The following is a 24,131-nucleotide window of genomic DNA, read 5'->3' as shown; positions in this document are numbered from 1 at the left end:
GATGCAATTTAATAGCAACTTCTGTTAGACTTGCGCTGCCTAGTAAATGCAGTGTAGTTTGTAATGCAAGGTTTTATTTTCTCAGAATTCTGACAGCTCCTTCTGGAGCCACAGAAAAAAAAAAAAATTCTGTTCTCACAGGTTGACGAGTATTACTCCTGATGAGTGAAGTGAACTTCATGTGTAAAATAGGTGAGGTGCCCCTTTAATGGGTCTGCAGTATATAGAAGTCTGTATAAAGCTTCCATCTACTCCAACATCCCAAGATGGTCCTAAATCGCAGAAATATACACATTCATAAAGCAAGACAATCAGAAGGACTTTGGGAGATGTATGGAACAATCTGTCTGTGTTGATGCTGTAGTTACCACTTGTAGCCACAGTGGCAGATGCGTGGTGAAAAATCACGTCTTCTTATCATATGCTGTGCACTGAAAAGAATAGGGTAACTTGGTCAGAGTCAAAGCATTCCTCTTCTAAACCTAAGGCAAGCGCAAGGTTTTAGGATTGTGAAAAAGTGACTGTAAAAACAGAGTGCAGAGTGAAAGAATAGATACAGACAATATACAACAGCAACTTCATGTCTAAAATCAGTTTACGCGCCTGGAACTTCAATTGTAATGTCAGAGGTTGTCATAAAGGCCAGATGTGCACTAAAGGAATGTGGTGGAGGACGTAACCCAGGGGCACTTTTTTGCACATTGTTGGATTAAAGTGACAAGAAGCCAAGATGTCCTGATCAGAAATCTTGTGGGGTATGATACAAAGGCCTACAAATCCTCTTCATGATAATATTCTCAAATATCTCAGTTCTCAATATCTGTATGCTCTTCAGGTTTGATAGCCAGGGGTGGTAGAGTGACTGATGGCATGTAAAATATGACATTGTGCCGGTGGGCAGCTTTTTTGAGCTCTGCACCAGTGAGGTCACTGGTCTCCTAATGACTTCCTCAGGGTTCATAGTCGGCCTCCTTCTCTGCTGCACAGGGTCTCCCTCCCCACCCAGTACACGGGCCTAAACACTCTCCTCACATTGTTCTTCATCAATAGTTGAAGATACATGCAGAATATATAATATTTTAATATTTCTACGCCAGAGTCCTTAGAAATGCTCTCTGAGATACAAGTGTGTTACTGTATGTCATTTAAAAACTGATCATATGTAATAATTGATTGATATGAAAGAATAAGATGTATAAATGTCTTTTTAATTCAGCAGCAATAATCACATTTTGACTTCAGCCAGTTATACCATATGAAGTGAATTTTAATGTGAAATTCAAAGATTGGATAATAATGCTTTTATTATGTTAACCATGTAATGACATACATCCTGGTGACTGCTATAGGATTAAAAGTTCCATTCAAGTCCCTGTGAGAGAAACCTGTGTGATGGTGTTTGCTAGCTAAAGCTCTGGTTGCTGGACAAATATGTCCTCAGTATAACCGCCTCACATCTGTATTTGTTCTGCTCTGAATCATAGGTGGCCCAAAGCTGTCTTGATAAATAGCTACTCCAGGCAAGTATGGTGTATGCTCTCTGACACTATAGGTCACATAACCTTGTTGTCGGGACTAAGACTAATGCAATGTGAAGTGTCAAGTTATTATACTGAAACTAGACTGTGGAGCGGAACCTGAGCCACTGTGGTGATAGCAAGTAGGTGAAACAAGGCAAGGTGAATGTAAAAAGGTCATAAAAGGAGGAGATACAGAGCAAATGAGAGGGTATGGGAGGGAAAATATTCTACACTAAGTGGGTCTTGTTGGAGGTGAAAAGGGGCAGTGAGGTTCTTGGTAGTCGACGTAAATCATAATTGGCTGCTCCGAGCTGGAGCGATGCAAAACACAATGCTGACTTGATAGTCGCACATGATGCTAGGAAGGGAAATGTGTTTGTTTATTTCAGGAGAACTAAATAATGCAGTAATAATCCTCCTCACCATGTCTCCCGAGCAAATGCCTCAGCACCTGTCAAGAATTTGCAGTATGTTGTCTATTGAGAGAGTTGCAAGAAGAAAACATGTTATTATTACAAAGCCAAGTAAACTAAAGTAATTGTCTGCAGATGGCAAAAACAAGCCACAGCTGTTAATACAGTGTGAAACATAAGATATGAAATATAAATGTAGCAGCGAGGGACTGAGAACAAACTGCATCAGACCAAAAGCTAATGACTTCCCATTACACAATGTAGCCTATAGCCACACTGCACTAGACAGTGCATGGAGGAGGGAAAATGTGTTGTAAAAATTAGCTGCTCTCTCAAGTAATTACCAGAATCAAAGCAGCTGGGTGGTGAGTTTCAGGTTTGGATCGATTTCAGTCAAATTAGCATTTTACCAACTTGTTATGAAATGCCGTAGTGTGGATTTCATTTTCATTACGTATTTCTGTAACAATTTTGTGTGCCCTAAATGAAGATAATGAAAACAACAAATGTGTCTCAGTGATGCCATCAAAGTTAAAGAAATGGTTCAACATTTCCACTTTCTTCTTGAGATATAAATGAGATGATTGATACCACGCTCATATCTGTGGAAGCCCATTTCTGCCAAAGGTAAAGGACAAAATCACAACTTGTCATTTCAGACAGAGCCAGGCTAACTGTTTCCCCCTGTTTACAGTCTTTACACTCAGCAAAGTCAACTGGCTACGATTTTCTGCAGCTTCATATTTAGCAGACAGGTGAGTGGTATCAATCATCTCATCCAACACTTAGTCTGTGTTTACTTGTCTCCCCAGACATCTAATATACCAACTGTAGCTGAGACCTTAGCTGAAAGCTAACTAGCAACAGAAGCACTGACTGTGTGGTTATGTGTGTGTCTTTTATTTCCCTCCAGTCTCTCTCTCCTTTTTCCTCTTGTCTTTTCATGCTTATGAACCAGATCAACAAAGCCCTGAGATACTCATACATTTTTTTGGGTCAAGTTGAAAGTGATCGTGCTTATGTGTCATGGTGTTGTTTGTGCCAACCTTCACATTCATATTTATTTGTGTTTTTCCACTGACTTTGTATGCAATCACAGTAAGAAACACTTCTTTTTATAAATTGTTGGGTCTATTACAAAGTGAGACAGAATGGCCATGTAGATCAGCTTTGGAAAAGCCACTGTACACTGAACCGAACTGACAGCAGTTATGATCTCATGAAGCCTCCACACTTGACATACTACAGTACACAGAACAAAACACTGCCAGTACATGGTTCACAAAGACAGAGAGACACAGGAGAACACATTGAGAACATTCAGGAGCATCCTAACATACACTGTAAGCAATGATCTGTATCTGTGCTGCTGGAAAGAAGCACTAAGACAATAGATTAGGTACAACTCCACAGTGTACTCATTTCTGAGTCTAGTTGCACTAAGAACAAATGACTGCTCCAGCCCCTCTGTAGACTCTTGGAGATGTAAACCTATTGCTGAAACAACATTTGCTGTTGTGCAGCAGCAAATAGTGATGTGGGAGAACAATAAGTTCCACTCAGGTTGTAAACCTCAAATATAAATCTGACTGTAGTGCTCCTTTAGTAGCTCATAACTACTCTGAACACTCACAAAAGCTTTTGATAATCTTTCCCAGCATGTTGCCATCCTCTTTTGAATCATCCAATCTCCAGCATGTGAAAATGTAGCAGAGGATATTTAATAGACGATTTTATGTTTTAGGAAAAAAAGAAAAAAACATCAGAGGCATCTAGTCACAAACATGTTGTCACTTTAGGTAGTCTTGTCACTTTATACCTTTTCTAAAGCTTGTAAATGAATTTAGTCTGTTGTCTGGTATACTTAGTCAATGACCCACTTGCCTAATCTTGAATAACAAATTGGTTCGGCCGCTTCATCTTTTTTCCAGATGTTGACAACAGGATCGTTTGTTTTTGGATGTCAGGATATACATCCAAGCAAAAACAAGGAGACAGAGACAAGAAAGACTGGGAGAGAGAAGAAGATATGTGACAAAATCTTGGATGGCATTTAAATGTAAGACACTGAATTAATGTGTCATAATTTATACCTTTGAGGTGCATCTTTGGTATTATGTGCAAAGTCACACAATCATACGTAGCCTACGCACATTGATAAATAATGCATGTATTGAATATGATGTGGACTAATTTTGAAGAGTAAAAATTGATCACTATATACCACCAGTTAAAATATTTTTCTTAAATTAATAATCAATATTCTGTATATTTCCTGATAGGCAAAAAAGGGGCAAACACTGTCTCAAGGAATCCAGCAAAATCCAAATTCCCAGAGCACCTACCTTATTTCCAATGGTACATTATTTTTTCCACTAGGTGCCCTCAATACACAGATATTTTAGTGTCCCATTCTTATAAGTCACAGGATCATCCTTCTTGCCACGGCCATTGCCCAAGCACAGATTTAGGGTGTACCCTTGATTCAGCATTCATTTTACCTTGCCCTGCCAATCTAATCAAGCATTTTCCATCCCTCTTAACAGTTATACAATCGTCCATGGGCTTGCTCTGTCTTGGCTGACATACTGCACACACTGACATACTGCACCAACACCAACAATTCACAGGTAATACCCACGACCTTCCAGAAATGTTGTCCTTGAGTTTTCTTTAGAAAACACTATACAAGACATATAGAGAACAGTGAGTATAGAGTGTTACATGCAGTTAGTCATGGTTTGTATTTTAAACTATAGTATTGAAAGATAACGTGACAATGGCAGTAATACATAGTGTCAAATGCTCAAATACCATGATGTGCACATTACAGGTGCCTATCAAAAGTTATATTTACACTCAGTGTTTCGCACCAAAATGCACTGTGTGCATGCTTGAGGTCTAAAAAATGCATTGAATTAATTTCCTTTAACAATTGTGAAAGCGACAGTCTTCTTTTTCACTGCCTTTGTGTGTGTGTGTGTGTGTGTGTATTGCATTACTGTTGATCAGCTGTAAATAGTGTTAGCTGTGTGCATGTGCACCTTCATGTAAGTGCACAATGCAAACAATACAGGGACCAATTCATACTAACATTGCTCCATAGCGCAACTAGTGGTCAAAAACTGCACAGGGGACCTTTAAGTAACTTAAACAATAACAAAAAATTCATACAACTTTCCCTGTGAAATAAAACTGATATTTTTTATTTATTATTTATTTGCTCTATTCCATTAAAAGTCATTACCAGCTATTTTTATAATGTTAGAATTTGTTAATTGTAATTAATTAATTAGTTAATTACCATAATTTCCAGACTATAAGCCGCTACTTTTTTCACACGCTATGAACCTTGCGGCTTAAACAATGATACAGCTAATTTATAGATTTTTACGGGCTGACGAACTTCATGCCGGCAAAACATTTAGCCTCGTCATATCAGACCAATGAAATACCGAACAGGTCACAGTGGACCAATGAAACTGTTCGAATTAATGTGCTTAATGCACACACCCTCATCATGGAAAACACACTAAGAAATGCATATGATGCAGCTTTTAAGTTAAAGGCAATCGATCTGGCTGTCGAAAAAGGAAATAGAGCTGCTGGATGTAAGCTTGGCATCAATGAATCGATAGTGAGACATTGGAGACGGCAGCGTGAATGTGTAAATATCTCATGTTACAACGTAGACACCTGTGGCTTATAGACAAGTGCGTGACAAGTGCCTATATATATATATATATATATATATATATAAAAGTTATGGTAATTATATATATATATATATGTGTGTGTGTGTGTGTACTTTTTTTCCTTTTTAAATTTAGTGGGTGCTGCTTATATTTAGGTGCGCTCAATACGGTACTGTGGTTAGTTTGCATGTCATACATTTAGTTATTGAGTTTTAATAAAAGTAAGAAAAACACAATGCATCGAGCTGTGAAACAAATACATTTTACTTTATATGGAAAGCTTCCTGGTTCTTCAGTATGAGTGTTAAATGTAACTAGCAGATGAATTACTTCCAAGTACAGCTTCTTTCAGGTTGCCAGGTGCCATGTTTGAATTGTGTTAATGTATGATATTCATGCCTCTAAAAACATTCTTTCATTATTTATTTATTTATAGAAATGGCACGTGTATCAACATATTTGTTCCTTAAAAACAAATATGAATGAGGCCACAAAGGACCAAATTTAATCAAAAGCAGAGGCTGCACCACTATAGATCAAACAAATTTAAGAGCTGTCACCACAATCATTTTATATTGCGATGCTTGAGCCTTTTGTGGCTTTATATGAAACTGTGCTCCATACTATATGCTACATCTATCATCTGCCTCAGTGACTTTCACCTGCTTTGTAAGTTGTGCAGTTAAGAGACTGGTGACATATTTGGCTCAGTAATGAAGTCTTTATGAAGCCAAATTAGAAAGGTCTACACCTTAAATTAATGCAGCCATTGATTTAATAAAGTTACATGATACGATTATTGAATTTTTATTGTGCAGAGTGTGTATGTGACAGAGAAAGAGAGACAGATAGTGCTGCTGTTTTTTCTGCTGTTTTCTATTTTTTGTGACTTGGTGTCAGAATATTTGAGAAGCACAAAGGCCCTTGCTTGCTGACACGCGTCTGCTAAGAGGTAAGGCAAACATCTGTCTCCTGTCACAAGCCTTCACATGCCTGCTTTTGCCCAACAAGCTATGATAAGCCACCATCAGTTCAGAGATGAGGCTATATGCGATTGTAAAGCAATCATCGAGCACCAAAATGGTTGAATGGGTTAAAATGAAATTGAAATTGAACTTCTTAAGATGTAAGGGGGGATAAGATCAAATGTTAATTAACTCCACTGTTTTAAGCTCAAAGGACACTCAGGTCTCATCTCTTAATAGAAGTCAGTGCTGCTGAAGAGATCAGTGCAGGCAGTCTCTGGTCCATTATACTCCTGCTCAGTAAATCAAGCTACTGTACACGACTCAGGCTCATGTCTCTGGTATTATGAGCTTCTCATGGAGCAAGCTCTGACAAAGCAAAATTATTACCTAAAGCAGATATTCCAGAAAGGAGAATTTGTAAGTTAAGCAGATCTGTTGAGTCAAAATTCAGGGAAATCCTGAACTAAAAATGTTCACAGAAAACACACCTTTGAACATACAAGGAAAACACATTTTCTGCATTAATATACTTAGACTTACAATTAAAATAAAGCCAATAAACATAATTTTAGATGGTAGCATCACACTGAGACAATAACATTTTCATTTCAGATGCCATTTACGCTGAAAATTAAAGAGGTACATTTGATATTTTACTAAAAACAGGTTACTTATGGCTTACTTAAGTAATTTTCACTGCTGTATTACTGGTAGTTGACATAAATCATAAAGATCTGTTATGCTCATATAGAAACATATTCTTTTCAACTCTTTTGCTAGGCAAGTAAATTGTTCAAACTAGTTGCTTTAAAGTTGATAAATGTTTTGTTAAAACTTGACTTTAATCTCCTCTGTTTATTATTAATTAGCATACGCATTTAACAGATTGTTAATGATGCACTAGACTGTAGTTTTAACCAAATATAACTGTATATGAATAATGACAATGTATAGCAATAAAATAAAACAGTTGTAATAAAAAATTATTATTGTTGACAAATAATGAACATTTGCTCTCATACATGCATCCAACTACATTTAAGTCTTACAAACCATTTACTCAATGTTTAAACAGTACTTAGAAATGTGAAAGGGAGAGTTCAGGTAGTTACCAGTGTATGTTAATACCTGAGAGCTAAATCCTGTCACTTCCAATACCCACCACACACTGAAGACCTATGCTACTATTACACCCAAGACTTTTTATTGTTCAGTTATGTCACATTGCTAATCCTAAATATTCAACAGTACAGTGACTGTGAACACTTAATCTACCTCCTCAGTTCTGCTCTTTGGATATTGCTGTGATTTGTGTTCTGTTTTTAAGTCAGATGCATTAGGTAAGCTTAATTGTTTGATCATCCGCAATTAATCAATGGTGATTGCATGCACATAAAATGTATCAGCTGTTGTATATTAATTAAAATCAGCTTGAACTGGACCCTTCTTTCTGGAAAAGTCTCCTAATGGCTTCCCAATGAATTATGATCTATTAGGTTTCTATTTTTCCTCATACTGTCCCAATCTTTGATCAAAGCTACAACATTATTGCGTATTGTCTTGGACTCAACTTAGACTAATTTGTTTTACTCTCTGGAATCAAATTCCTAAGGCTTACAGAAAGTACACATTTTCTCCATCAACTCTAAAGTGAACAACAAAGTAGCTGCAAACATCATGTTTTAAGGGGTTCTATGTGAACAACACTGTGCATATATAGAGTCACATTTCAGAATGAAAAATAGATATATTCTAGCTTATGAATTTCTGTTTGAACCTCCTACCAATTTAATTTAGCAATAGTGTGATGCAATTACAGCGTTTTACATTTTAATATAAACAATCTCTCTATTGAAATATGGTATAACATGGGTCTGTGAACAATGCACTATAAGCAATAAATCAAACTGTGAAAGAATTACATTTTATACTTAATCTAATATGAACTCTACCTTAATAATATAAATGATATCTTTCTCTAATTTAATTGGCACGAGCTTGGTGCATATTGCTAATATAATTCTGGATTTCCATATTTAATGATGCATGCTTTTCACAGTGAATTTTACTTAGAAAATGTCGTCTTTAATGAACCTTAGAAAAATCTCTAATAGGCATAATTTCAGAAAATGTAACTTCTTTATTCAAAAGGTTCTGGGGCCAATTTTGCTGAGTGCAGTACTTAAAATCCAATAGTTGAAGTCATGAGGAGGCAAATGTATCTATTTGTAAAGGTAGAATGAGCAAATACATTGTTATCCAAATGGGTACAGCAGGACTGGACTTCAAACTCCAAATGCTTTCATGAGGTATTGTACATATGCATATGCACACTCTGATTTTATCAGAAAAGAATAGTCTAAACTAGCTTGTGTAGATGCACTAAATGTTCAAGAAAACAACAGTGACATGCTGCAAAAATATCCCTCAAGCAGAATCCAATCTTTATTAATAATCATAAGAAAAATAGTGGCAAGCAAAGCAGTTTTAAAAACCCATAAAGCTTCTTTTTTGATTTACCTCAAAGGCAACGTTATTTTTAAAACTCAAACTGCTATGCAAAAAGGATCTCCGTGCATTTTGAAATCCGTGGCACGGGTGTGGAATATCAAGATAAAGATATGATTTCCAGAGAAAGGTGTTCAATGAAGTTCTGCACTGGTTGAGTGGACAAATATGCTCTCCCGGGAAGCCGTCTGTGCATTGCACTCAAATTAAACTCATGCTATGCTGTTAACATCTCTCTTCTCTTTTTCCTTGTCTATCTACACTCATATGTTGAAATCAAAACAATGACATGTGCACACACACACACACACACACACACACACACACACACAAGTATTAAATTAGCTCATCTATTTGTAGCAGTGTACACACACTCTGTATTTACTCTGTAAAATCCAGGAGGGCCCATGACTGAGAGACACAAACACTGGACATGAGCACAGGAGGAAGACAGGGATGAAGAACTCTGCTGAGAAAATGAGAATAAATGGATGTCAATTTCCATGTGGAATTGGTAACCAATGATCCATTAAGGCAGCCTTTCCACAACAGACAGACAAAATAGCCTGAATTAGAAGTGCCTGACATTTCAGTTAATTGCACTAACCATGTCAGCTCCACAGTAGCTGCAAACCAGGTTAAGTCTTTACCTTCTCCCTACCATATGAAATGAGAGCAAAGGCCTTGTGCAGAGCTTATATGTGCAGGAATCACTGAATGCAAATGATGAATTAATTACTTGTAATTATTACATTTTGTATGAATATATATTTGATATTCTTAAATAAAAAAATAAATTGTAATGAGAGGCTGAAGTTAATATTAGTGGATACGTGCAGGACCCCTCTATTAGAATCTGTGCTTTATTGTTAGTTTACGATGAAGAAAGCTTTTCATACTGACTCAACAAACATGAAGGAAACACACCTTTCTGTCATGAAAGCAAAAGGTTTATTCATGTTTGAAATTACACAACTACCACAAGGAAGACTTTTCAGTCCAGGGTGTAGTCTGGTTAGAAAGTAACACTAAACATCTTTAATACATTAGAATCACTGCCACAAATCATTTGTCATGACTTTTCAGTTTCAGAATCACATACAATAGAAAAAAGAGAAAAGAAGTCTTGAACCCTGTTGAACAGAGCTGGAAATTTACAGTTCTGAATACTGAAACCTCTATGCATTACAGTTTTTATAGTGATTTTTTTCTTCTTTTTTTTGCATGATTTAGTAACAAGATGAGCAACATTCAAAATGTTTTTTTTCTTCAGTATTTACAACAGTTTTACTGTTTAGTGTTAATTTATCAACAATGTTCATCGCACCCCCCGCCCTCCCCTCGTAAAAGTCACAGACCAACAACTTCTTCATCCCGCCCCACGCACTCCCCGTCTATTTTTCATGGTATTAATATTGTTATCATTTTCATTTTTTTTATTTTTGTCATTTTAAGTTGCAGTACAGCAACAGCATTTTATTAAAAGATTAAAATATACATTAGATTACATAGAGAATGAAGAGTTTACAGTGTTACAAGATGTAATCAAAATAACTACATAAAAACATTAAATAAGGGCAAAAGAAACAATGGTGGTGATATTGTTTAGAGGTAGTAAGTGAGCACTCTAAGCTACAGAAAAGTTGGAAATTATTGGTTTCTATGGATTGGAATGAGGTAATAAAGCTGTGGATTGATTGGTGGGGTGTATAATTACTCTTTAGCTATATTATGTACAACTTTTCCTGTGTAATGGGGGCCTGCTCTTGTGCCATGAAGGAATGATCTACTGTGGGGGATTTGTTGATTTCCATAAGCAGTACAAAAAGAAAAAAATGTTTACATATGTACATACTAAACATCAAATTATAAAATATGGAATGGTGTCATGTTATAGTCAAGCAATCAATTACACTTCTTTATGTTCCAGAGTTTGAATAGTCATTCCCTTGTACTAATGTACACGGCTGTAAGGCGAAAATAAATCTTGAAAGGAACTACAAAGCTGCCATTGAGCTGTCAACAGTAGCATTGTTGAGTTGCCGGACAAGATTGCGAGCACATTACAGTCAAAGAAAACAGCTGCTTTAATCTATGTATTGTAAGAACTGAAAGAGAACCCAATTATCAAAATGGAGAGTGGTAATTAAATCAAGAATCAAACAAATGGGCATTTAAAATGTCATAAAAATGTCACGTTAAATACACAAGTGTCATCCAGTATTTTGAGTTCAGAGAAGATAATTATCCTGAAAGTTTACTGAGTAACATCTGAGGGCTGTTTTCTATTTGTACATGTGTGTGTGTGCTTACTCCTACTACAAACAAAAAAGGGCATGGTGATTACGGTTGATTTATGAAGACAGAACGAAAACATTGAACAATCAGGAAACACTCGGTGTTTGTGATGGAAGATGTTAATTTTGTGTGGCATGGTTCTGGGAAATTTTAAGGTACAGGAAAACAAATCTTGTTGTGACATTTTTTTTTTAATATCCTCTGCAGTTGGTCAGCCAGTTAAAAAGTCCATGCCCAGCTTGAGGCGAAGATGCATTAATAGCGGATCAATTCGAGGTATCGGAGTGCACACTTCCAGGTCCTTCTGTCGGAGATATTACAGAAGACGGAGTCGTTGCATCTTGCCATCCCCCATTAGCCTGGGACACAAATGGGAGAGGTTGAGATTACAATCACGATCTCTGCAACATGAGCTTGGTACAATTTTATACCCAAAATGTAACACAACACCCCTGAAATGGAAAGGAACAGAACAAAACTGATAGGTTACCCTAATGTGTCAGCTGCTATTAAAATGTTGCACATACACTGATGCTGTGTGATTAGTCTGGACTCTGAGCATTCTTTGAAATACAGTAGCATCAGCAGAGAGACTGTTGGAAACAAATTTGCCTCATGTCCCGACCAATGGGAGCAGTACCCGAAATCAGTGTCTAAGCAGATTCCAGCAGCGGACGACAGCTTGTCGCTACATATTCTCCTGTCAGTCAGGAAGAGGGAGGGCTCGGGCCGGGTGAGGTGGGGAGAGCTGAGTGGAAGTGACAGGGCAGGGCCTCTCCAAGAGAGCCAGTCTTAGCCAGCCTGACTTTGCTTTGCTCCAGGCATGACCTAGCCTTTACTGGATCCCTCTACGTCACTACCAACAAAGCTAAAGGTTAGTCTATGCTAATACATCTAGAAGGCACTTTCAGGGTTGCTGCTACAAAATAGAAGCTTTACCAAAATTCAACTTCTTCAAAAATATTTTATTCCTGTTCTTCTTTATTGTTCTGATTCTCCTTTTTTTTCACATGTTGAGGTTGTTCAGTGCCATCAGTTGCTGTTTCTAGTAGGGATCATACTGAGCTCTGGTGAGCCGGTAGGCACAGGTCTACACTGCACATGGAAGTGAGAAACCTTGTGAGAAAGTGAAAACACACTTGATCCTGTGAGGAGTTGACATGTCTAAAGAGCTTATAGCAATAAGGCTTCAGCAAAGCCAAAATGACACCACAAGCAGTGAATGCTGGCAACAGCCGCCACCATTTGTTTACATGAAATGTGTTAATTTTTTCGCACAGACATCTTTTTTTAAATTTCCAGTAACACTGCTGTAAATGTAATACCTTATTTCTGATGCTTAAGCTTTCAATAGTATTAGACTGAATATGCGTGCATTTTACCCAACAGGCATAACAATATAAAGAGAGCAAATACTGAGGTTCTGATATATTGTAGAGAGAGAGAGCTGTCTGATAGTATTTCTCTCTCCCTCTCTCTCTCTTTTTCTCTTCATCGTCTCTCATCAACGAAATTAATCTTTACTCTGATAGCTTCAGATTATGCGCTGCTTTACAAAAAGGCGCCATATCAAATCTCATCAGGGAAGATGGAATTCATGTCTGGAAAGGGCTGCGGGCGATCACATGATCATATTTTATCATGAAGATAAGGCTATGGAAAATTCTGTGAAGCCTTTCAAAACAGCTAAAATGCAACAGATACTGTGGAGTGAAAGGAAGTTTTTTTTTCATCCTTTTTTTGTGTAAGTCAAACAAAGTATTAAAGCATGTGTACTGAAGTAAACTGGGAGTTTCATTCCCCTGCTGGGTAATGTGTTTTTATCAAATTCAACTTTTGTTCATATCAGGTGAGAAAGTGACAAAAACACACATGCAGCTTTGTGTCTCTCTGTATCTACCATGTGTGTAATGCAATATGATGGACTGTACCTTCATTAGATGTAATTACAAATATAAGCACGATGATAAAAAAAAAAAAACAGCAGAAACTAATTCCACACTGCTTTTGTCTCAACAATAATCTACATGTGTAACCAATAACACCTCTACTTACATTTAAGCCATGTGGACTATACATCGTGTTGCCCCCAAGAGCATCATTGTATCCTGCCGTCTGACTGATAACATGGCGCAGGGTATCCACCTGAGGGGGACAGACAAGGTGGACAAGCTGGTCAACTGGGTGTCTTGCAGCAGTTCGACACTAACTGTAAACATGCTCAGTGAAGCAACAGATACTGACTAGTGTGAAATCACAAGGGGACTTCTGAGACAGCAAATGTGCTAACCAGATTTGTAACACAGCTAATAGATTTTCTAATGAAAAAAAATTACTAGCATGCTCTAATCTATTACATTCTATATAGAGGCTATGAAATAATAAACAAAAACAAAAGCATAAGTGACAATAACGTAACATGTGCTATGGCTGTTCAAAATGAGCTTTTATTTTTTCTGTAATCAAGAATAAGCATAGATTTGTTTTCAGAAGTGCATAGTTGTGATTGTGTGTCAGTTGTGCAGCTGCGTTAAACTTACAAAATGGAGGACATCAACAACAAACAATAACAAGATGAGACAGGAAGATAGCAATATAGAGTACAGAAAAAAGGGGGGAAAACACGGTACCAAAAACCCAATACCAACCCAAGAGCTCAAGTCAAAGCCAAATGCATTCACAAAATGTTTGGAATAGTAACCAGGAAGTTGCTTTGTGGCATGATAGCAGTGGGGTGGGATTATATTTTGGCTGCCAAAATATTCCATCCAAAGCGAAATAGTCAGTAAACACTTGAGTCAATCTGAGGTTACTGGAGGCCTCGCTGTGGTAATTTAAACTGCCCTCCCGTGAGCAGCATATTTTTTCTTATTTTTTTGTTGTTGTTTGTTTTTTTGGTTTAATGTGCTTCAGACTGCACTGTGGATGGCTCAGTACACAGGCAAGACAAGGACAGCTCTCTGCACTGGTATAGTCAGGAACTGTCCCTGATTGTTGATCCTACCTGTGACTGTACATTGGCTCCGACTTGTGCCCCTTGGTAAGAATCCCCATTCAGACTCTGCATGCTCAAGAACATGTCCCCAGAGTTTGGGAGGTTAAAAGAACCTGAAGAACCTGGAAAGGGAAGATGTAAGTAGCTAAATACATGAGAGGGCTATAAAGGGAAAGCACAGACACACACGCACACGCACAAAGAACGCAGACACACACCACGCATGTGTCTGCATACACAGACCCAACTCAGGCAGACAGATGCACTAAATAAAGACTCCCATAAAGCAAGCAACTACAAGGGTGAGGGAAGGGAACCAAAGAAACAAACAGAAGAGGACGATATGCAGAGGGACTGAAGAGGATCTTTTTTTTTTTTTTTTTTTTTGAATGCGGTGGACACAGATGAAATGAAAATCACATGACACAAAGGGACCGGTTCTATATGTGGTTGGTCGCTTAAGCTCCCAATTGTTCCACATCACCTACTTCCATTCTAAGTTTGGCAGGGAGGTATCACATGGTAAATGACAAGGACAATAAGAAGCTTATGAAAAGAGCAGTACCAGTAAACATGTTGCTTAAAAGAGTGTTTTTGCTCTCTGCAGAATCCAGCTGAAACTCTTCATCTTTCATCTGGAATCCTGGGTGCAAGAAAAAGGGACCACTTCATAAGCTTACCACATCCCGACGCAGGTCAACCTAGTCCAAACTCAGCATGACATTACTCATTAAACCGGACTAAACATGCCCTTTTAGGCTTGGTTTTTTATATGATTCATAGTCAATATGATCTGCAAATAATGTCATTTTAATATACGTCTATTATTGTAGGTAAAATGCTCCCAGCAATTATGTTTCTCTTTATATAGCAAAAAAAAGCACTACCATTCAGTGGGACTACATACCATTGCATTACAAATGACAGGAAGTTGACAGAAAGTCAAGGGAAAACAAATCCCATGGCATCATTCTGAATTCTTGCCTTTTTTATTTTGCCAAAAATACACGTGTTCTCGGTTCACAAGTCAGGAACGCTCTCTTTATGCATGAGTTTGCTTGGCATCAACTGTCTTATAGACAGGAGACACTGTGATCCCCAAGCTGGGAGCAGAGCCTGTCACTCTTGCCTGTGTGAATGGTGCATGAGAGAGTGAGGCAGGTAGGCAGCAGGTTAAGGGCTGAGGTAGAGGGCATATCTTTTTTTTTTTTTGTCTATATGCAGGAGTGCCTACCGGAGTTAGGTGTGGTAGGGGAGTTGGCCTGGCTGTTCTGCACTGCAGCGGCTGCAGCGTGTGCTGCATTTACAGCAGTCTTGGCGGCATACAGGTTGGCTTCTTCCTGAAACTTGCCGATATTTTTCTTGTACCGGATCCTTTTGTTGCCAAACCAGTTGGATACCTGTGTGGGAGAGCAGAAGGAGGAGGAGCAGAGAAGTCAGACGTCAAGCAGCCACAGCACCGTGCACTGAGCAGTGTGATTGTTTCAAGATGTCATGTTTGGGTCCATCAAGTACCCAATTCCCAGCCCCTGCAGTAATGTCCGCCGGGTACACAAGCTAATTAAGCTATAATCAGGAGGCACTTGTGTCTTCTCATGGATGGGAGCATGACATGCTCTCAGATCTGTCTCCTGACAAAACTAAAACACAAGGGGCTCCTATTGCCTGAGATACTGTAGTAAGGGTATTATATATGTTTCTCATATCAAGGGTGGTTGTTAAGGATATATATTCTGACATTTCCCTCTGTGAAATATATGAACATTAATAATTTACCCTCCAAAGAATGCTCACTGATTCCAGATAAGTGAGTCTAGATGATTGACACCTTATATAAATACATGTGTACAATTATTTAAATCAAAATATACACATACAATCATTTAACATAGGAAAGATATTGCAAATGTTTAAGGCTGCCTGTCAAATTTACACAGAGAAAACACAGTATATCTGTGTCATTTGATTAAAATACTGACACTAATACTAATTACAGCATGCATACCAATCTACATAAACACTTGCCCTTCTTTAATAGTTGTACTTTAATGCTTAATAACAAAACATTAATACAGTTATGAAACATCTGTGTGTGTGTGTGTGTGTGTGTGTGTGTGTGTGTGTGTGTGTGTGTGTGTGTGTGTGTATGTACATGCATGCTCAATGATTCTGGAAGCAACTTTCGTTTATAATTATCAGAGCGAGAGTTACAGGGTAAAGACCTGCAGACATGAAGCAGTAAACACAGATTACTGGGGTGGCACTGTTAGTCGATGATGTGTTTAAATAAAACAAATATTTCACAGAAATAAAATTGAACTCTAAAGGCATGAGGAAGTATTGAGATCGAATTAATGTTTGAAATTGGGCATATTCAGATTTAGAGCAGCAGGAAAATGCTAATTTTGTTGAACTGAAACGATGACATCCAACATCAGTCAGACGCTGAAAAGTTGTACGAGGGGTGAGCCTTAAGTGTGAATGCTGGCTCTGCAATAACAGTGGAATAATAATGAGATGATGCTTGTTTTTAATGGTCCTATAAATTAGAGTGTCTTGTCGCTGTGCTGCTGCCCCCCTCTCAGGCCCTGCAGCCCACGGCTGGACCAGCCAAAGAGCAGCTGCCCCTAATGACGCTTTATTTAATTTCCACCCATGTGCTTAAATTTTAATATCCCCAGCAGCCCGCCAATGCTGTGGCGTAAAAACTGACTGGATTTGCAGGACATCAGATCATTTCTATCCTGCACGTCTCTGTGCTCTAAATCTTTAATATCTAGGCAATTAAAATTAATGACCATTCAGGCGAGGCCCACTGTTGGCAGGGTTTCCTTGACATCAATTGTTTGATGGGTTTACCTAGAGGTTAAACTAACAAGCAAGGTTTAATTGGAAGCAATGAAAGCCCTGGCCATCATCCTTTTTACTTAACCTGCTTATAGTGGATTGTAGGGCCAAAGACGATACAATATTCTCACTCTTTAAGACAGCACACAAAGTGCCCACAAACCCCCTGAAAATCATCGGAAATGTTTCCTAAAGCTCATCAGTCTGTTTAATTTAACAATATGTTCATGCATGCAGTGCATTAAAAAGAACTAAATTTATTAAAATGTCAGTTGTAGTTTTTGAGCATGAGGACATACTGTATTATTTAGTGTGAAAGCTGAGAGTGAAAGTGGCAGATATACACTAGTTTTACTTTTTTTCACAGTGATTCATGCTAATTGTTATAGTAAAATGAGAAAAATTATTTCAAGAAACAGCAGCAGTCAAACATAAACATGTTATTTCTGTATTCTGCTCATGTCCTTCATGATGAAGTGTGTTATGACTGTATTCTACCACTACATGGTGTTACAAGCCTGGACAGTCTCAGCAGTGTTGGCATCAAATCCTCCAGACTTTACACCACCTTTCTCCATTCTGCACACACATTTCTCTCCTGCCCACTGAACTCTGGCTTTAGTGATTCTCAGGTTCAGCTAAATATTGAACAAATGCACGCCACTGTAAGGTGTGGAGCACAACCCAATCTACAGAACTAATTCCCTTTTATCTCGTGGCAGGCCATGCATTCAATTGACTCCTATGTGTGGTGAGAACCAGGTTGTGAGGCTGAATTACCTGACATCAGCAGCCTCAAAGGCAGCGATTGTATAATGACCATGCAGACTCCTTGCAAGAACACGATACCGTTGCCTTCATTGCTGCCCACTAGAGAGGCGTGTGGAGCGGTAGTTAATAATTCAAACTATTTCACCCTATTTCAGGTCAATACTCCTCGCTGGTCGATGTACAGCAATGCATGATCTATCTATGATCTCAATATATCTGAGGTCATAATGCCCTAAGTCTTAAATAACAAATACAAAGGTGGTCTTGCTAGCTGTGAGACCATCAATAATACAGGCTGCATCAATATTGAATAACAACTCAACTCTAAATTCACTATAATCTGAAATATTGAGAAGTGTCCTTCAGCAGAAAGATGCCTGCAAAGGTATGTAATGTAAAAGAAGTTTTGTGCTGGAATTTGCCTCAAATGTTAGACAGTTTACACACATTATAGCAAATATAGTCTCTGTAATCCCTGACACAAACAGCCATCCAATCCCATGCCTTCATTCAGGAGCCCAGCATGGCGCATGCAAAATGACAAAAGGCAGCATTTAGAGAGCCACACTTAGCGATGTCAGTAGCTCATTGCACTTTAGCTATTTGCTATAAACAAGCAGGATTCAGTATTAATCAAATTAATGTATACATTCTTTTTTTTCGTTCATCTGAGGTCATCACTGTGGCGTTCAAATATGAGCAAAACACTAGAATTGAAATGCAGATATCTTGTGAGGTAAAGAAGCTTTGCTCTTTGCGAACCATTTGAAATGATCCCTGCTAAAATGATGCAGGGTGTTTCGTCAGCGATGATGTATTGAGCAAAGCTGTGGACTGATATTGGCATACCATTCACAATGGATGGTTTTTACTTAATGAACTGCTTGTGCAATCAACAAAGCACCAGAAAAAAAGGGTTTTTTTGGGGGGAGGGGGGTTGGAAAAATTACTTAGCTGAGCACTCAGTGTGGCCACAGCGAAGCTGCTCGAGACACCAGGGTGAGGGATAACACACTTATGGTGTCCTCAGCATCATGTCGAGCATCTGACTTTGTTACTCGCTTAAAATGAGCCAAAGCACTAAGAATAAGTCAGTAAGAATGTCTGCCATGGCCTCTGCTCGTGGAGGAGCACGGCACAAATGGGGCCTGGGAAGAGTTCAAGTGAATTTTTTAAAAGCCCTCTAATTTCTGCACAGACTGATTTGTTCTCATGGGAAATGGTAGGGTGGCCTGTTTTGCGTAGCACTCAGAAAACAGAGTGGAGTTCCATTTGTGGAGGGTCAGCGGCCATTCTTTAACCGCTATAAAGCAACACAGTGATCACGGGTGGGGTGTGGGGTAAAGTAAACTCAAGAGTGCAGTTTGAAGATTCCAAAGACCACACAATTAGTCAACGCTCTACGACAAACAAAAAATAAATAAATAAATAAATAATGTGGTAAACAATAGCCAAAAAGTAAAAAATTTCATGTGACACATTTGTACACATAATATGGTGATAACATGGGTGTAGTGTAACAATATGGATCAATCAAAGATAGTCTGTGTTCTCGTGTGACTTAAAGGTAGGATGTAAATGCTGCAAATTTGTATCCACTATTTTAGAAAATGTAAATTTAAACTTGAAATACTATAGTTTATGATAACATTAGCATTGATCCAGTAGTGTGAGGGAGGGAGGTTTCTGTGCAGTGGCAAACTGTGAGGCTATTACATACATAAACAAAGGAGATACAAAAAAATGAAAACAGTGGATCAGGAGAAGTTATGACATACCTGTGATACTGTGATGGTGCTTCCCACCCCCTGAAGGCAAAAAAGAATGGGCTTTTACAGTATCTGACTCTTCATGACTACACTCAATATACCCCTCAACACCCCCTCCCCACACAGAAAAAAAACACTGCAGATTATTGTATAGATTCATGTTTCTCTGATATTGTGTCTCATGAGGACAACCATAGAACAATAGAGTATGAAAAATCTAGTCACAATCATAGCAGAAAAAGAACACAGGATAATAATACTTTGGATGTGGGGGTTAGGTGTGAGAGATATTGCCTTCAGGTTTACCCAACAGGGAGGCTATGCTCATATATAAAGTGGGAAAGTCGCATCTTTAAATCTAAAATATAACTGTGAATTAGCAGAGTCCTGGAAGGTCACTTGAACAGCAAACATACAAATAAATACCCTGTATCACCCAGTGTTTTGAAGCACCAGACTTTAACTGCTTTTCTTAAAGTAATGGATGATGCCATTTTTTCTTCCCCAGCTTATGACCTGAGCGACTGACCAAGCAACAGAGGGAGCACACATGGTGGATGGGAATGAGAGGGAAAAATGGCAGGGGACCCAGCATTTGGGGGGGGTGCTAAGGAAGGACAGCATAGTGCTTTGATTGAGGCCAAGATGATATAGGCCTCCCCTCCCTGTGGCCCTGCTCTGACTGACTGGGACCAGCCTTGACTGAAGCATCATTAGGCAGTCACAATGTCAAGGTTAGCTAAGGACATTGTGTCTTGGTGGTGTGACCTACGGTAACTATCCCTCTAGGCTTTAGCCTTTCCCACCCTGATTACCCACCAGCTACTGTCAGATGAGCACTACCCACCTGGGAAACTGTGATGCTGCACTTCTTGGCCAGCTCCTCTTTAGCCTCCTCGCTCGGATACGGGTTGCTGAGGTGCGAGTAGAAGTATTCGTTCAAAATTTCTGTCGCCTGCTTGCTGAAGTTTCTCCTTTTCCGCCTGAGTGGGGAGCAAAACGAGAGAAAGGCCGAGCAAGCCTATTAGTGGGAACCAGCATTAACTCATCCATTTGGATCGCACAAATTGCACAATCAATCTCACACATAAATGGTGAAAATAATGAGGAATGGGCTCTAAGGGCCCCTCAGGAGCAGAATATCGTGTCCTGCTCCAAGAGTCCCGTCAACACACAGAAGACCAGACTCTGACCAATAAACTGACAAGCACACACACACACACATACATACAAACAAACACACAGTCACAAAACACATACAATGTTTAATTTGGTCTGTTGGTCTCCAATCTCCAGTCCAAGCGTGTAATGTGTAGAGTTTAGTGCAGCGGATGGGTGGGCTTGGTGATGGAGCGCAAAGCCCAGTCGGAGTGCATCTTGGTACATTATAGAAATCACGGCATGCACAGTTGAGCATTGTTCCTGAAGTGCCACAGCCCCAGGGATCTCCAGTAGAAACAAGCAAACTCTAACTAGATCTGGGTCCCCTTCCCTCCCAAGGGCACTACTTATCATGTTGTTGAGCATTTGCTTATTTTGCCTTGTTTACTGCGCTTCACACAGGCAGTGGGCAGCAAATGTGCTTCCACTTGGCTTGTTTGGCCCCGAACTTGTGCCGCTCTCTGCAGAGCTCCACACTGCACCACACTGTTAGTGATTAGAGTAATCCACAACACCTGCTGATGACCTCCCCTCCATCCATTACACATGACTCGGTCCCCATTTCATTTGGTCATAACTGCTCTCAGGTGTGAGGGTATGATTGTCTTGGAAATGGATAATGCGTGGAACATGGACATAATTAAAATCATGCATCTCTGCAGTGCTCATACTGTGTGCTGTGCCAGAAAAGTGGGGAGAAAAAACTAACTTGAGACCTGCACACAGTCTAAAAATGACCTCGCCCACTGGATTTGCCTATATGGGTCATATGGAAGCAGTAAAAGTTTCTAGATACCAAATACACACATGCACACATATACGGAATATACACTACACACAAACACACACAATCCACTGACCTGGCATCGAGGAATCTGGAGCGCAGGATCATGACAGCCTCACAGGTGCTCTGTTTCAGTTGCATCTGGATGGAGCTGAACTTGCGGTGGATGATTCCCACCATGCGCTCAATCTCTTTGGGAGAGATGGGCCGCGTGCGAGACTGTTCCCTCAGCAGGTTCATCACATGGGTAGTGAATTCGTTACATGCCTGCCAGGAGACAGAGAGACAAAAACAGCCAAAGTGAGTTCTGTAAATGTCCCAAGTCACAGCGGTGAGATTTTTAGAGTACACAAAACCTCTTTGACTGATATTCTAAAGTTACACACATTTTTCATAAAGGAAACAAGTTCATTACATGCAAGCACTTTTTGTTAAAAGCTTTAACTGAATGTGCTGTTTATATATTACTTTGATGACATAGTAGGTGAAGTCATCTTTGAATATAAATGCAGATTTGCAATTTGGCTTGGCCCTAATGCAGAGTGAATTTAAACAGCTTTTCGTTAAACCAGTAGTTCATACATGATTAATTAGAATAACTCATTTACGTAGTGCACACTTTAGCTCATTACTCTGAGTAAAATTCGTTAAGTATTTACATTTAGATAATTAAAACCTGGAAACACCCTTAAGAAAGATGCATTTACTCCAGGCGAAGTGTTGTGTGCCCCCACGTACCCACCTCCTCTCTCAGAGAGCACGGAGTAAATTAGACTAATTTACCTCAGTGGCTTGCTGAGGCATCACTGTTACACCTTCTATTTTCACCCATAATGCCTCTGTGTTTAATGGCAGGCTCAAAGTGCTAGGTGAAGGAGCTGATCATACTTTCATTTAACACAGATGACTAAGACACTCCTTTGGATCTCTATAATCAGCTACAACACAGTGAATAATACTGCAATTTGTTTCCAAGCTGGTAACACATTTTCCTCCATCACACATATTCTCTGCAATTTTCTTGCTAATGCAGGGAATAAGCAGTTCTGGGTGTTCTGAAGTAATGTGAAATATCATATTCAAATCAATGGCTCCATTTGAAAGCAAACTGAAATTTCAAGAGGCTGGTAGTCACATTGTTATTTAAACCTTTTGATGGTGAAAAAAAAAATGCATCTTGAGGAAGTCTTGAGTTGATTTTAACCTGGGGGATTTTAAAGACTCCTCCTCACCTGTTCGTACTTCTCCAGCTCTGTGTGGTAGATCTGTCTGATCTGGGTGAGTTTGGCTCTGTAGTCGGAATGTTCAATGGAGTTGTCGGCCGCCCCGCCCGAGGCCGCGGCTGCAGCTGCGGCAGCAGCAGATCCGCCACCTTTCTCTGGTCCTGCCACGCCCTCCGCGAGCAGCATGTTGTCTAAACGCATGAGCTGGGGGTCTGGGGGGTCCTCCTCCTGGGCGCCGCGGATGCTGAGACCTGCAGTGACACACAAACAGGGACATGGGGTGGGGTGGGGGGAGGAGGGGGCCATGTTAAGACTAATAATAATACTGAAAAATAAAACAGATCGAATAGGCCCAGACTGAATTGTTAAGTGCAATTAAAAGCATTATGTCTGCCTGCGTAGTCTGCTATAGTGTGATGTTTCCCCTGCAGGTATGCACTGGGTGCCTTCTGTGTATGTGCTGTGTTCCTGTCGCCCATGTCTATGCCTGTTCTCTTTTATTTACACACTGCGCTGCACACTGTGTGTACGAGAAGGCTGACATGACAGCAACATCCATAAACTGACAAATGCTCAATGGTGAAGTGGCACTTCTACTCTGTGAAAGGATGCTAAACAGAAAACTATACCTCTAGTAAGTGTCTCTGTCTTTGGCACAGTGAATGCTGTGAACTCCAGAAAGTAACTATTGTTTTCCTCATTCCTATTTGCTTATGAGGTTTGGATCTTGTATTATATTATAGTCCCGATTTTGCAGTACTATGAGAAGTAATAAAAAATGTGCTGGTGACATAAAAATCTGCATACAGCAAAATGAGAGCAGAGACAATTCTATGTAAAGCACTCATTCATGAATCCTGTTTTTGTTCTCAGATCCTGCTGTTTATTTCTGTCTCGCCAGTCTGTCAGCAAGTCATAATCACCCAGCAGATAGCATACGTGCGCACCTGGATGCATTGGCAATGCAACCGCAATGCTGGGCTGCACAGAGAGTAAACAAACAAAAAAACACTGCGGGTCAGAATTACAACAAAAACAAGCTCAAGCAATCCGGTCTAATAAGTGGATAAAAATGTGGCTCAATGGGCAGTAAATACTGAGTGGCTACTCGAACGTTATGATTACCAGAGTTGTTTCAATTCAATAATCCCTCTCGCAATTCAGGGATTTTCAACAGCT

The 24,131-nt window shown here is 39.3% G+C and overlaps 1 protein-coding gene across 7 annotated transcripts in view; it reads right to left on the bottom strand.

Moving 5' to 3' along the window:
• Positions 1-10,041: 10,041 nt before the first annotated feature.
• pbx3b (pre-B-cell leukemia homeobox 3b) overlaps positions 10,042-24,131 on the bottom strand; it is a 58,273-nt gene continuing 44,183 nt past the window's right edge. For 2 of the 7 annotated variants that reach the window (XM_018669497.2, XM_051075223.1), the window contains 9 exons: positions 22,962-23,203; positions 21,806-21,996; positions 20,632-20,767; positions 19,794-19,823; positions 15,632-15,797; positions 14,963-15,040; positions 14,407-14,519; positions 13,458-13,547; positions 10,042-11,761 (listed from right to left, as the gene is read on the bottom strand). In XM_018669497.2, coding sequence (XP_018525013.1) covers positions 11,669-11,761; positions 13,458-13,547; positions 14,407-14,519; positions 14,963-15,040; positions 15,632-15,797; positions 19,794-19,823; positions 20,632-20,767; positions 21,806-21,996; positions 22,962-23,203 — 1,139 coding nt within the window. In that variant the 3' untranslated portion in view covers positions 10,042-11,668. The remainder of the gene's footprint in view (positions 11,762-13,457; positions 13,548-14,406; positions 14,520-14,962; positions 15,041-15,631; positions 15,798-19,793; positions 19,824-20,631; positions 20,768-21,805; positions 21,997-22,961; positions 23,204-24,131) is intronic. The other 5 variants (XM_018669501.2, XM_018669499.2, XM_051075224.1 and 2 more) reach the window with 5 other exon arrangements.

This window comes from Lates calcarifer, linkage group LG13 (genome assembly GCF_001640805.2).
Source record: "Lates calcarifer isolate ASB-BC8 linkage group LG13, TLL_Latcal_v3, whole genome shotgun sequence".
NCBI lineage: Eukaryota > Metazoa > Chordata > Actinopteri > Centropomidae > Lates > Lates calcarifer.
Note: the sequence above shows the minus strand (reverse complement) of the source record. Positions and strands in the feature narration are given on the sequence as shown.